The sequence below is a fragment of the Phycodurus eques genome, chromosome 1, assembly GCF_024500275.1.
Source record: "Phycodurus eques isolate BA_2022a chromosome 1, UOR_Pequ_1.1, whole genome shotgun sequence".
NCBI classification, from domain to species: domain Eukaryota; kingdom Metazoa; phylum Chordata; class Actinopteri; order Syngnathiformes; family Syngnathidae; genus Phycodurus; species Phycodurus eques.
Window position 1 is genome coordinate 37,712,954 of NC_084525.1, and position 12,893 is coordinate 37,725,846.

Genomic DNA, 12,893 nt, shown 5'->3' on the forward strand with positions numbered 1-12,893 from the left:
TGTGGTCCGACAAAATTAAAATTTAACTCTTTGGCCATCATGACCATTGTTACGTTTGGAGGAAAAACAGGGAAGCTTGCAAGCCTGAGAACACCATCCCAACTTTGAAATACGGGGGTGGCAGAATCTTATTGTGGGGTTGGTTGTTTTGCTGAGCACTTCACAAAATATAACCCCAATTCCAATGAAGTTGGGACGTTGTGTTAAACATAAATAAAAACAGAATACAATGATTTGCAAAGACAAGATATTTAATGTTCAAACTGATAAACTTAATTGTTTTTAGCAAATAATCATTAACTAAGAATTTTATGGCTGCAACACGTTCCAAAAAAGCTGGTACAGGGTCATGTTTATCACTGTGTTACATCACCTTTTCTTTTAACAACGTTCAACAAATGTTTGGGAACGGAGGACACCAATTGTTGAAGCTTTGTAGGTGGAATTATTTCCCATTCTTGCTTGATGTACAGCTTCAGCTGTTCAACAGTCCGGGGTCTCCGTTGTCATATTTTGCGCTTTATAATGCGCCACATATTTTCAATGGGAGACAGGTCTGGTCTGCAGGCAGGGCAGTCTAGTACCCGCACTCTTTTACTACGAAGCTACCCTGTTGAAACACGTGCAGAATGTGGTTAGGCATTATCTTGCTGAAATAAGCAGGCTCATCCATGAAAAAGAGATTGCTTCGATGGCAGCATATGTTTCTCCAAAACCTCTATGTACCTTTCAGCATTAATGGTGCCTTCACAGATGTGTAAGTTATCCATGCCTTTGGCACTAACACAGCCCCATACCATCACAGATGCTGGCTTTTGAACTTTGTGTCCATAACAGTTTGGATAGTTATTTTCCTCTTTGGCCCGGAGGACACGACGTCCACAATTTCCAAAAACAATTTGAAATGTGGACTCGTCGGACCATAGAACACTTTTCCACTTTGCATCAGTCCATCTTAGATGAGCTCGGGCCCAGAGAAGGCGGCAGCATTTCTCGTTGTTGTTAATGAATGGGTTTTTCTTTGCATAGTAGAGTTTCAAGTTGCACTTACGGATGTAGCGCCGAACTGTATTTACTGACATTAGTTTTCTGAAGTGTTCCTGAGCCTATGCGGTGATATCCTTTACACATTGATGTCGGTTTTTGATGCAGTGCCGCCTGAGGGATCGAAGGTCACAGGCATTCAATGTTGGTTTTCAGCCTTACCGCTTACATGCAGTGATTTCTCCAGATTCTCCGGACCTTTTGATGATATTATGGACCGTAGATGATGAAATCCCTAAATTCCTTGCAATTGTACGTTGAGGAACATTGTCTTTAAACTCTTCGACTATTTTCTCACGCCCTTGTTCACAAAGAGGTGAACCTCGCTCCATCTTTGCTTGTGAATGACAATTCAGGGAAGCTCATTTTATACCCAATCATGGCACCCACCTGTGCCCAATTAGCCTGTTCACCTATGGGATGTTCCAAACAGGTGTTTGATGAGCCTTCCTCAACTTTCTCAGTCTTTTTTGCCAACTGTCCCAGCTTTTTTGGAACGTGTTGCTACGATACAATTCTAAGTTAATGATTATTTGCTAAAAACAATAAAGTTAATCAGTTTGAACATTAAATATCTTGTCTTTGTTGTGTATTCAATTAAATATAGGTTGAACATGATTTGCAAATCATTGTATTCTGTTTTTATTTATGTTTAACACAATGTCCCAACTTCATTGGAATTGGGGTTGTAGATGGCATCATGAGGAAAGAACATTATGTGTAAATACTGAAGTAACATCTCAAGACATCAGCCAGGAAGTTAAAGCCAGGGCACAAATGGGTCTTCCCAATACGCAATGACCCAAAGCAGACTGCCAAATTGGTTATAAAGTGTCTAAAGGATAACAAAGTCAGTGTTTTGGAGAGTTCATTACAACGGCGTGATCTCAATTTATGGGCAGACCTGAAAAGGCATGTGCGAGCACGGCGGCCTAAAAAAGTGGCTCAGTCACACCAGTTCTGTCAGAGGACAAATGGGACAAAATTCCTGCCAACTATTGTGAGAAGGTTGTGAAAGGATTTCAAAAATGTTTGACGCAAGTCACACAGTTTAAGGCAATAGTCCACCCACGGCACACCCGAAGAGCGCTCACGGCACACAAATGTGCACACTGGTTGGGAATCACCGGCATAGACATGTATACATAGATGCCGCCTTGAGTGGGTTTACTCATTGCTGCGCAACGTGAGCGCATCCGTCCGAGAGGACAAGAGCGTCCAAAATCCTCTTGGACACTCCACATCCCGGTCACCGGCTCTTCCGGCTCCTTCCCTCAGTTAGGCACTACCGATCAAGCAAACTAGAACTAGTAGACATTCCAACAGCTTCTTCCCTCTTGCAATCAACTTCTTAAACAGCTAACCTACAATTCCATTGCAACATGCTGCCAATTTTTTTGTCTGAGTTTGCTGTCACATTTCTGTCGGGCCAATTATATATTACTAGTGCACTCTCTGTAGTCTCGCCAGGCTGCACTATTTGCATATCTGTTGTTGACCAATACTGGCCACACATGCCAGAGTAGCATCTGCTCCTTTTGCAGACTGATTGAGGAGTACCTGCAACATTTGCACAATCAACATTATCCAAGATTATCGCACTACTCGCTTGAAGTCTCGGCGCCCTTTGCACAATGGTCATTGCACCGGACTATTGCTATATTAGTCATTCGAACTGCTCTAAGTGCTCGAGGACTCTATCTTTTTGCACAATTGTCAAAAAAAAATAATATTTGTACCAGCATTACCAGATAACTAGCAACCCTTTATTGCTCAGTGACTGTTTTTGTCAATGTCTTTATGTCTCAAAAGTGTTCTCTGTCAATTGTCTGTTGTCGTACTAGAGCGGCTCCAATTACCGGAGACAAATTCCTTGTGTGTTTTTTGGACATACTTGGCAAATAAAGATGATTCTGATTGTGATATACTTATGCAATATATGTAAACGTCTGACTTTGAAGAAAGTGATGAAAAATTCTCTATAAAAAAATCCTTCTCTCATTATTCTGGCATTTCAGAAAATAGAAATAATTTTGGTAATCCCAAATGTCCTAAAACAGGAGAAGTTTAGTCTGATTTCACGTGTGCATGTGAATGAAGGAATTATGTGTAAATACTGAAGCAATATCTTAATACATCAGCTGGGAAATTAATGCCAGGGTGCAAATTGGTCTTCCAAATGGGAAATGACCCAAAACATATTGCATTAACTGCTAAAATTGTAGGTTGCTTCGAAGTTGTCCATTACCTTGCATTAGTTTACAGGTGAATCTGCCACATCAAATATGGTGGATGCGCTCACGTTGCGCAGCAATGAGTAAACCCACTCAAGGCGGCATCTATGTATACATGTCTATGCTCGTGATTCCCAACCAGTGTGCGGGGGCAAATTAGTGTGCCGTGAGCGCTCTTCAGGTGTGCCGTGGGAAATTATCAAACTTAATTGCTCAAAAAATAATTTATGTCCAAGAAATAATGTATCTTTATTCATCTATTTATGCCAATGGGGCATAGTGACAGACAGAACAAAGATAAGCTCTTCTATTAGATGGCAGGAAGTTCATACAGTCAAAGTGTCCACTTTTTGTGAGATTTTTGTATATTGGTGTGCCGTGAAATTTTTCAATTGTACAATATGTGCCTTGGCTCCATAAAAGTTGGAAATTACTGGTCTATCCTAACACGTTTTTAATGGTAAAGTTTCCAGTTTCAGTCTTTGCATTGTCATTCATTTTAATGCATGATTAATTCAGTGCATAATTCACATAAAGATGAGTTCATGTTCACGTTAGTCAGTTCATGTTTGACTAGCGATTGGTGGGCTAAACTATTAAGTTAAAGTCATTTTTAAAAAAATCATACTCCGGATTTCCAGCACCACGACGGAGTGCTAAGCCATAGCTCTGCGTCCTAAAACGCAGACTTATTTTACTTTATGCGTCAAAGATCCCTGATACATACATACATACATTTATGGTGACAGCCAGACACAGTTGCAGTCCATTACCGATCCATTTTTAACAAACCAGGCTTGCTGAAATGTAAGGCAACGAGCTAGTAGCTACATTAATTGTGATGTCACTCCCTCCCTTTTGCCGGAAGGAGGGTCGGATACAGGTCACATTCTCTCGACTTTTGCACGTGTAATAATCTAAAAATGGCAGCCCGCCTAGATGAGCAGATGCAGTGTTTTAAGCTTTTTTTTTTTCAAGAATAAATACTGAGTAGATTTAAGTAAACAGCATTAGATTAAGAAGATATGTACAGTTACAATACAACAGGAAATTTTGACATGTCGGGTTTTGGTCAACTTTAAGAACGTAATCCTTGAATCCAAATGTAATCATTTTTGGATCTCCCTCCATGACCCTTGCTTTATGAGGTGGCCTCAATAATTGCACTGTGCATTTACTGGTGCTTCTCAGATTTGTGGTGTGCACTATACTGTACCTCTTTAATCCAATTTTTGTCAATTGTGGACCTGTGAAGCCCTTTGAGACTATTTTTTGATTAACGCCTATATAAATAAACTTGACATTAAAAAAAATAATAATCACATTCTCTTTAAAATTGCTTATCTATGATTGAACATAAATCTGACTGTGTTAGTTTTTCCATTTTAAAATATTAATTGTAATAACTAATTTTGGTATAATTACAGTACAGTATATTAAAGGTGTATTTTGTTTCCAATTTTGTGGCACCCTCTGAAGCTACGGCGCCCTTAGTATTGTTGCCTTATGCACGGGCTGGCTCAGACAAGCTAAATGAAAATCACGTCGTTACAAAGATAAAAATAATCAGTTTTGATTGACAACATCAGAGAGGTGTTGATTTAACAATATTATGAGGGTCATAGGTAGTGTAGTGGTTGCCATATAGTATCTGCCTGTCACACAGTAGGCCCAGGCTTATTTCAAGGTGACCAATTCACTCTGATTGACAGCTGATAAGTTCAGGTCATTTGACCCCCCTCTCACCCTAAAGTGATGTTGAACTGCACTGCTTCCATTTGGATACATAACTTAGCTACAAGAGAAGAGCAAAACTTTAGGAATGCTTCTCTGTTTGACGAAGTGCATGCTTACATTGCTACAAATGACAATGACAAAAATAAACGTGCCTAAATTAATACTGTACTTGTGTTACAGTTTCAATCAAAATTCATCTTTGTAACGGTGTTTTGAAGTGGAGGTGTTTATTCATATTTTGCCCCTTGCATCATCCAACACTTTCATATACTTACAGTAGTAGTAAAGTAGTAAAAATCTAATCCCTCATCATGTGTGCAATAATTAGAAATTTCAGGCATTCGGTTGGATGCTCATGATGAATGTCAGCAGCTTCTAATTGCTCAAATTGTGAGCAGAATCAAAACCAAGAGAAAGAAGGCATCGGGTCCGGCTCAACAGTGGCTCCACACAGTTCACAATATTTGCCAGCCTGAACGCAAACACTCTGAACAAAGTGTCTGAGGAGAATGCGTGTTAGATTGACTTGTCTTCATGAAATGGAGCCGAACAGACCTCGACTAAAGGGCATTCACATTTGTTTTTGCTATTTGCACATCTGCTTTGAAATTCATGACAAGTTAAACATAAACATTCATAATTTTTATGCCCATCCAAGGACAAATGATTCAAATGTTCACGTTTTAACGCATGCACACAAAACATGTACTGTATCACTTCCAGAGCAGCTCTCACCTCAGCGTGTAGAGAATTTTTCCATTGCTGCGGATGCGGAGCAGCTGATTGGGTGTTGTGATCCAGTGAGAGTCTGCGGTCTTGGAATTCCTGAAGATGGTGTCTGGCAGCCATATCAAGCCCACCATGTTACTGGCAGATCGAGAAAGAGCATATCTTTAGATCCTCATATTCCTCTGCAAGGTTTGCAGCACCATCACGTCATCATTAAATTATATTTCCCAGCACCACATCATAAAAACAAAGCATATCAGCCTATTTGTTCCATGACTGAAGGCTTCTGAAAAGCATGTGATATTCGCAGGTGTTACAAGACTTGAAGTGCAGTATTAGAGAACCTGTTGAGAGTGAGAATCCGCATGCTGCTGCTGTTATAACGTAGGCGTGTGTCCACCCAAGTCTGGGCAAAGATGATATCGATCTGGTACTCCTGTGGGAGAGCAGAGTGGAAATGAGCTGATGATGACCCTCTCAAATACAAAACAGCAACATTAACCTACAGCTACCGAGCGATAATAAGAAGCACCACCGCCAACCTGGTTCAGGCGAAATGTGTTTAAACGAGGGTTGCAGCTATATTTTAGTATTCCAGTATCCTATTATGAATACACAAGAAAAAATAAGCCATTTTACTTAAAAATTAATGACCAATTGTTTTTTGTTTTGTGAAAAAACAACTGTTTTAGTTCTTCAATTCACATTGAGCTCCAAACTGTATTTTCTTGTCTCGAAATTATTTTCAGTGAGGCAAAACACAAATACATTTCTGTTTAAACTAATTTAAACTACATTTTTTCTTCTTCGTATTCTTAGCATTTGTTATAATTATTTTTAAAAAAAACAAGCCATTAATTAAAAAAGGCATACCTGTTGTGCAACTTCACTTCAGCAGCTAGCATTATAGGATGTGACATAATAATACAGTAGGTTTCTGGCTGTGCATTTATGAGCTTAGACCAGACTAACTAAACTAAAATGAAGATGAAAATGAAGACACCTCGACAGGAAAAACAAATACTACCTACATATTTTTTTTTTTTACAAACTTTGCTACTCTCAATATTTTTCTTTTTCACCTACAGTACTTGACTCAAAATGTAGCCACTTGCAGATACGATGGGAGTACACAGGCCATAATATACAACTACTGTGTGCGCGACTAATGCGCTTAACATATTATTAAGCACTGTGAGATGTCTCAGCTTGACAATTAACTCTTTGCTGTTAGTAATAGACAGCTACTGTTTATACCAATAGTATTGTAATGCCCTCGGAAGTGGTCAAGGAGGAAGGGAGTCGTCAACGCACTTTCAGTTGCTTTATTGAACTCGCAGCAACACAAAAACATCACAAACGTATGAGCTGCTGTTGGCCACAACTCACGCCAACAGCGTCTTATCCCAGAGTGACTTTTCCTTACGCCTACTTCACACTACTCACTCCTGCCCGCCCTCTTAGAGGCGTACACACATAATTACAGATAAACTATCAAACTCAATCAAACTGGGAGGTGTGGCAGTGAATGAGTTAAATAAGCAAATCCCCAAGGTAGAGAAAATTCTTCGAGCATTTTTTTTTGTTCGATGTATTCCAAACATTCAAGTATTTGTTGCAGCTATAATTTAAACACACATTTAGCTCCAGATATGTCTCCATCCATATATGCACTACAGCCAAGCAAATTGCTATAAATGTGAGATGGCTACAGAAGAAAATGTAGACCCAGCATATCTTTTCTTTATGCATGTGCACATTTTTAATTACTTTTCCTTTTGTTTGGGACAGAATCATAGCCCCATTTCCACCAAGCATTCGGTTTGGTTTTGGTATGGTACACATTTTTTCGTGTTTGCATTTTCTGAACAGTACTGTAGCACTTTTTGGCACGCATAGTGGGGGATATCGCTGTTGGTAAGGCCTCTTAAAAAGAGTCTCACCATAATTTCTGATGTAGTATATTCTCAAGAATAATGCGCACCGCCAAAATCGACCCCAAAAATTAGCTACCAATGTATAACGCACACCATCAATTTGCTGCTATCCATGCTCAAGTATTATCTGCATTTTATTGGGTTTTTCAGAGAAATATTCTGCTCTGTAAGATTGCACTGACAAAAATCTTCCCCCCCCCCCCCCCCCAATCTCACGTCGGGACAGTCCACGGTTAATGTAAAAAAGCTTAACGTTCCTTAGTGTAACAAAACTGTGACCTATCGTTAGCAAAATTTATGCGGAAATCTCTAAATATGCCCCTTTCCCCATCTGAAAAAATCAGAACGAAATAACTAATATTTTGGATTTTATGGACGTTAAGCATTTTTCTCTCCATAGAGGTTCACTATTTGTCATATACTGCCTGCAGTTCCATTATAGTAGCCAGGAGGGCGCTTTGTGTTTTCTCTCTCTCTCTCTCTCCCCTCCCTTCTCTGTTTTCAGCACCTGTTTACAATCAGCCTTATCAGTGCCGGTATATAAACCTGCCTGCTCCAGGAAATCCTCGCCGAAGTATTACAGTTACTTTCAGTGGTACCACGGCCCATTTACCTCCCGTAAGTCACCCTATTCCTCGTCCCCTTTTTGACTCCTGTGTCTCCTTGTTCCAGTGTGTTACCCCCCCCGTGTTCCTGATCCACGTAATTCCTGCCGGCATGCCAGCCGCCTGTCTTCACCACTGCCTGCCACCTGTCCACACCGCCGCCTGCCAACCCACCTTGGACCACCACCATTACCTTTCATCAATAAACTATTCATCCTTTCACATCTGCCTCCAACTGCTCTTGGATCCAGCCACTCACTATTCGTGTCAGAATACTTTGGCCATTAGGGACCCAGCAACTCCGGAGGCACTGATGAATGCACTCACTCTCAAGGAGCCCACATAGGAAAACAATAAAAGACTCTCCAAGAATTCACAGAATCCCTACACTCCCTCACACAAGAGGTATCCCTCCTTTCTTCAACAATGCTAGCTAACCCTCCACCTGTAAGTACACCTTCCGAGTCCGGAACCTCAGCGCCACCATGCCTCCTTTATAAAGAACCTCATGTTCCGCCGCCCGAGCCCTACTCCGGGGACCTAGGTGCATGAAGCCAGTTTTTACTCAATTGCTCACTCATTTTCAACCTTCAACCATACAGTTATCCTACCGAACAATCCAAAGTAGCGTATGTCACTAACCTACTCCGCGGCAAAGCAGCTAAATGGTCCACTTCCTTATGGCTAAACTCCTCTCCAGTACTCCACTCTTTCAATTCCTTTTCCGATGAACTTCGTAAAGTGTTCGATCACCCCGTTCAGGGCAAAGAAGCCACTCGTCGTCTCCTCCCGCTCACGCAGGGTGCTAATTCTGCAGCGGAATATTCCGTAGAGTTCCAGATATTGGTGGGTGAATGTGGTTGGGTTGACGCGACACTTGGGGGGATTTTTTCCAATGGCCTTTCCGAGCCGCTCAAGGATGAGCTAGCACTCCGGGACGAGCCCTCCTCTCTAGAGGATCTTATCAGCCTTTCCATCCGTCTGGATAACAGACTGCGAGAGCGTACAGGAGAGAGGGGGGTTCGCTCGCGCAAAAACCCTCCCACTCCGATTGCTGCGCCGTCAGCTTCACACCCGCCTCCCACAAAGTCTTCTGCCTTTCCGTCACTCCCTGTAGCCACTGAAGAGCTCATGCAAGTTGCTAAGACATGGTTAGATCCACAGGAGCGTCAGCGTCGTATTGCCCAGCGGCTGTGTATCTACTGCGGTCAAACCGGTCACTTTATTTTCCTCATGTCATGTCCCAAAAGACCAGGCTCGCCGCAACCTGAGAGCGTTGTGGTGAGCCAAACCTCCATCCCCTCAACCTCTCCTTCTCGCATGACCGTTCCCGCTTGCATTATAGTTTCGGCTCTGAACACCCCCATCTCTGCCCTGATTGATTCCGGTGCCGATGACAATTTCATTCATGAAGCCATAATTCACCAGCTCTAAATTCCTCTCCAACTGCTTCCGTCTCCGAAGAAGGTCACAGCCCTGGATGGCCGTATCATCTCCGCTGTTACCCACCAAACGGTGCCATTCACCTTGCTTGTTTCAGGAAATCACCGCGAAAACATTTACCTTTTTGTTATCCCTTCTCCTGATACCCCATTAGTCCTTGGAATTCCCTGGCTTAAAAGACAAAACCCCACCATAGACTGGACACAGTTAGCCCTCACCGGATGGAGCCCTCATTGCTCTCAGCTATACCTCCTTCTGGTACACCACCACACTCTTCCATGCTCGTTGTACTCTCCGATGTCCCTGGAGAATATCATGATCTCTCTCCGGTATTTCGTAAAGACCTGGCCATTTTCTACCCCCCCACCACCCACCGCCCGTATGACTGTGCTATTAATCTGCTACCGGGGGCCCCTCTTCCCTACAGCCGTCTCTACAACCTTTCTCGACCTGAGAAGAGGGCTACGGAGGACTATATCCATGACTCTCTGGCTTCCGGACTCATTCGACCTTCCTCTTCTCCAGTTGGGGCCGGCTTCTTTTTTTTTTTGCAAAGAAAGACACCACTCTCCGCCCATGTATTGACTTCCGTGCTCTCAATGATATCACCTTGAAGAATAAACCTCCACTTCACCTCATCGACCCCTCATTTGAACCCCTCTGTAAAGCCCAGGTATTCACCAAATTGGATCTACGGAACGTCTACCACCTCATCCGTATCCGAGAGGGGGACGAATGGAAGACCGCCTTCAATACCCCTCTCGGACACTTCGAGTATCTGGTCATGCCATTCGGTTTAACCAACGCCCCTGCAGTTTTCCAGACACTTATTACTGACGTCCTCCGTGCTCAACCGGTTCGTATTTGTATACCTTGATGACATCTTCGTTTTCTCCCGCTCCCCCGAAGAACACTGCCACCATGTATGCCAAGTCATTCAGCGTCTCCTTGAAAACCGACTATATGTTAAACCTGAAAAGTGCGAATTCCTCCTCTCCTCCGTACACTTCCTGGGCTAGGTCATCTGCAAAGGTCAACTACAACCCGACCCTGCCAAGATCAAAGCAGTCGATAACTGGCCCACTCCCACTACCCGCAAAGAACAACGTTTCCTTGGTTTCGCCAATTTATACCGTTGGTTTATCCGTGACTACAGCAAGGTCGCTTTTCCCCTCACTACCCTCACATCTGACAGCTCTCTCTTTCGTTGGACCTCGGGAGCATCCCAAGCAAGACCCTGTTCACCAATGCGCCCATTCTTCGCAACCCCGACCCCTCCCTCCAGTTCATGGTCAAGGTTGAGGCCTCGGACACGGGGGCAGGGGCTGTCCTCTCGCAGCGGGACCCCACGACCCAGAAACTGCACCCCTGTGCCTTTTTTCCCCGTCATCTGTCCCCTACTGAGAGCAACAAAGACGATGGTAACCGAGAGCTACTGGCCATTATATGGGCCTTGGAAGAGTGGAGGCACTGGTTGGAGGGGACTGAATAACCATTTATCATTTGGACCGACCACAAGAATGTCGCTTACCTCCGTTCCGTCAAACTCCTTAACCCCCTGACAAGCTCGCTGGGCTCTCTTCTTGAGCAGGTTTAATTTCAATCTCTCCTTCCGTCCTGGCTCCAAAAACGTCCAGCATGTCTTTAGACTCCACGGTATTCCCATCGATATTGTCTCTGACAGAGGTCCTCAGTTCTCATCCCTGGTGTGGAAGGAATTCTGTAAAGCGGTAGGCGCAGCAGCCAGCTTCTCATCGGGATATCATCCGCAGACTAACGGCCAGACAGAGCGGGCAAAACAATCCCTGGAATCAGCCCTCCGTTATGTTGCCGCACGCAACCCTTCCTCCTGGAGCTCATTCCTCCCGTGGATTGAATACTCCCTCACCAGTTCCGCTACCAGTATGTCCCCATTCATGTCTTGCTATGGTTACCAACTGCCATTGTTCAAGGAACAGGTGCGGGTAGTGGCAGTCCCCGCAGTCAAGGATCATCTCCACCGGATCTAGGCTGTATGGAATGACGTCCTTGCGACATTGACCTGGTCCGCCGCACGCAACAAACTTGCTCGTGGACAGTCATCGCTCCCCGACGCCCGAATACAAGGTGGGCCAATCTGTCTGGCTTTCTTCTCAAGACCTCCCACTTCAGACTGAATCCCGTAAGCTCACTGCCCGTTTCATTGGTCCTTTCCTGATTACGAAAATCATCAATCCCACTTCCATCCGGTTGAAGCTTCCACTATCCTTGAAAATTCACCCAACCTTCCACGTCTCGTTGCTTAAGCCGGTCTCCACCTGCGCCCTGAGCCCTCCGGCTGAACCCCCTCCACCCCCCGGATTATTGATGACAAACCAGCGCTTACGGTGTCTAGCATCCTCGATGTGAGGCCGAGGGGGAGGGGGTTTTAGTACCTCGTCGACTGGGAAGGGTATGGGCCGGAGGACCAGTCGTGGACTTCCCGGAAACTAGTACTCGATCATACCCTTTTGGACGACTTCTATGCGGCTCACCCGGGGAAGCCTGGCAGGATGCCTGGAGGTGTCCGTTGAGAAGGGGGTACTGTCATATACGGCCTGCCGTTCCATTATTGTAGCCGGGACGGCGCTTTGGTTCTCTCTCTCTCTCTCCCCTCCCTTCTCTGTTTTCAGCACCTGTCTCCAATCAGCCTTATCACCACCGGTATAAAAACCTGCCTGTTCCAAGAAATCCTCGCCGAAGTATTGCAGTTACTTTCAGTGGTACCACACCCCATTTACCTCCCGTAAGTCACCCTATTCCTCGTTCCCTTTATGACTCCTGTGTCTCCTTGTTTCAGTGTGTTTTCCCCCCGTGTTCCTGATCCACTTAATTCCTCGCGTCAAGCCAGCCGCCTGTCCTCACCACTGCCTCCCACCCGTCCACACCGCCGCCTGCCAACCCATCTAGGACCACCGCCATTACCTTTCATCAATAAACTATTAATCCTTTGACATCTGCCTCCGACTGCTCTTGGATCCAGCCACTCTCTATTCGTGTCACTATTGTCACTAAAATGTATGTGGACATCTCGAATTATGCCCTTTTCCTCATCTGAAAATATCAGAACAAATTCCCTCATATATATTTCTTTTATTTTATGGACGTTAAGCATTTCCCTCCCCACAGGCGCTTACTATCCAGAA

At 44.0% G+C, this 12,893-nt stretch overlaps 1 protein-coding gene across 2 annotated transcripts in view; it reads right to left on the bottom strand.

Moving 5' to 3' along the window:
* LOC133410277 (gamma-aminobutyric acid receptor subunit gamma-3-like) overlaps positions 1 to 12,893 on the bottom strand; it is a 156,493-nt gene that overhangs the window by 46,019 nt on the left and 97,581 nt on the right. For both annotated transcript variants that reach the window (XM_061691189.1, XM_061691199.1), the window contains exons 4-5: positions 6,089 to 6,180; positions 5,751 to 5,882 (exon numbers count right to left, since the gene is read on the bottom strand). In XM_061691189.1, coding sequence (XP_061547173.1) covers positions 5,751 to 5,882; positions 6,089 to 6,180 — 224 coding nt within the window. The remainder of the gene's footprint in view (positions 1 to 5,750; positions 5,883 to 6,088; positions 6,181 to 12,893) is intronic.